At 45.0% G+C, this 2500-nt stretch overlaps 1 protein-coding gene across 1 annotated transcript in view; it reads left to right on the top strand.

Moving 5' to 3' along the window:
• Positions 1-747: 747 nt before the first annotated feature.
• Positions 748-2500, top strand: part of LOC115188874 (regulator of G-protein signaling 11-like) — a 448181-nt gene continuing 446428 nt past the window's right edge. Inside the window, 4 exon segments of the mRNA XM_029747699.1 lie at positions 748-763; positions 850-900; positions 1020-1096; positions 1099-1134. Of these exon segments, the coding sequence (XP_029603559.1) occupies positions 748-763; positions 850-900; positions 1020-1096; positions 1099-1134 (180 nt within the window).

Here is a 2500-nt window from a genome sequence, read left to right as displayed (position 1 = left end):
GTACCAGACCGAGACCAGTAGGGTTATACCAGACCGTGACCAGTAGGGTTGTACCAGACCGTGACCAGTAGGGTTATACCAGACCGTGACCAGTAGGGTTGTACCAGACCGTGACCAGTAGGGTTATACCACACCGCGACCAGTAGGGTTATACCAGACCGAGACCAGTAGGGTTATACCATGATCAAAATGTTTGTGATCTGTCCAGATCCATCTACACTTGGCATTTATCCAGATCCGTCTACACTTGGCATTAATCCAGATCCGTCTACACTTGGCATTAATCCAGATCCGTCTCCACTTGGCATTAATCCAGATCCGTCTACACTCGGCATTAATCCAGATCCGTTTACACTCGGCATTAATCCAGATACGTCTACACCTGGCATTTTTCCCTAGTAGGGTTATACCACACCGTGACACTTGGCATTAATCCAGATCCGTCTACACTTGTCATTAATCCAGATCCGTCTACACTTGGCATTAATCCAGATCCGTCTACACTTGGCATTAATCCAGATCCGTCTACACTGGGCATTAAGCCCTAGTAGGGTTATACCACACCGTGACCAGTAGGGTTATACCACACCGTGACACTTGGCATTAATCCTGACACAACGGGTTCCCGACTACCTCTGGACGGGGGTCAGGAAGATCTGATCACGATCACATCGCAATGCCTCTTTTTAATCGTCTACGCCCTGATCACGATCACATCGCAATGCCTCTTTTTAATCGTCTACGCCTATGTGGAAAAACGTGGGCACAATCAGCATGTGGACAAGATCAGGACAAAGGAGGCATGTTAGATCGGGGTTTAAACGGGGGCTAACGTCTCTTTCTCTTCAGGTAATGACGTCTTCGAGTGGCTGATTCAGAAATACAATATAACAGAGGAAGGTGAGTCTGGCTCTTCCTTTTTTCACTGTGGATGTAATTCCCCCTGTCACTATTTCTAGTTTTATACCATATCTTCATCTCAAAGCTGCAAAATGTCACTTTGAAATGTGTGTGTGTAGAGGCGCGCCACCTGGGAGGACTCCTGGTGCAGTATGGGTACATCTATCCTCTGAAAGAGCCTCGCTCTCAAAGTGACATCTCCTGAGATCTGATGGCTCTCCTTACCGCTTCCAGGTAACACAGACAACTCTCTCTCTCTCTCTCTCTCTCTCTCTCTCTCTCTCTTCCCTCTCTCCTCTCTGCATCTCTCTCTCCTCTTCTCCTCTCTACTCCCCCTCTCTACACACACACAGACATCTCTCTCTCTCCCTCTCTTTCTGAATATCTCTCTCTCCTCTCTCCTCTCTTCCTCCCCTCTCAATTCAAGTCAATTCAAGGGGGCTTTATTGGCATGGGAAACATATGTTAACATGCCAAAGCAGGTGAAATAGATAATATACAAAAGTGAAATAAAAATAAAAATGAACAGTAAACATTACACTCACAAGAAGTTCCAAAAGAAAGACATTTCAAATGTCACATTATGTGTATACATACAGTGTTGTAACGATGTGCAAATAGTTAAAGTACAAAAGGGAAAATAAATAAACTAAATATGGGTGTATTTACAATGGTGTTTGTTTTCATTTGGTTGCCCTTTTCTTGTGGCAACAGGTCACAAATCTTACTGCTGTGAGTTTATCAAAATTGGGTTTGTTTTCTAATTCTTTGTGGATCTGTGTAATCTGAGGGAAATATGTGTCTCTAATATGGTCAACATTTGGGCAGGAAGTTAGGAAGTGCAGCTCAGTTTCCACTTCATTTTGTGGGCAGTGTTGCACATAGCCTGTCTTGTCTTAAGAGCCAGGTCTGCCTACGGCGTCCTTTCTCAATAGCAAGGTACGCTCACTGAGTCTGTACATAGTCAAAGCTTTCCTTAAGTTGGGTCAGTCACAGTGGGCAGGTATTCTGCCACTCTGTACTCTGTTTAGGGACAAATAGCATTCTAGTTTGCTCTGTTTTTTATGAATTCTTTCCAATGTGTCAGCTAATTATCTTTTGTTTTCTCATGATTTGGTTGGGTCTAATTGTGTTGCTGTCCTGGGCGGGCTGTGGGGTCTGTTTGTGTTGCTGTCCTGGGGGCTCTGTGGTGTCTAATTGTGTTGCTGTCCTGGGGCTCTGTGGGGTCTAATTGTGTGCTGTCCTGGGCTCTGTGGGGGTCTAATTGTGTTGCTGTCCTGGGGCTCTGTGGGGTCTAATTGTGTTTGCTGTCCTGGGGCTCTGTGGTGTGTTTGTGTTTGTGAACAGAGCCCCAGGACCAGCTTGCTGAGGGGACTCTTCCAGGTTCATCTCTTGTAGGTGATGGCTTTGTTATGGAAGGTTTGGGAATCGCTTCCTTTTAGGTCGTTGTAGAATTTAAACGGCTCTTTTCTGGATTTGATCATTAGCGGGTATCGGCCTAATTCTGCTCTGCATTATTTGTGGTTTTCGTTGTACACTGAGGATATTATTGCAGAATTGCATGCAGAGTCTAAATTTGGTGTTTGTCCCATTTAGTGAA

The sequence above is a fragment of the Salmo trutta genome, unplaced genomic scaffold, assembly GCF_901001165.1.
Source record: "Salmo trutta unplaced genomic scaffold, fSalTru1.1, whole genome shotgun sequence".
Lineage (NCBI taxonomy): Eukaryota > Metazoa > Chordata > Actinopteri > Salmoniformes > Salmonidae > Salmo > Salmo trutta.
This window is presented reverse-complemented; position numbering and strand designations above follow the sequence as displayed.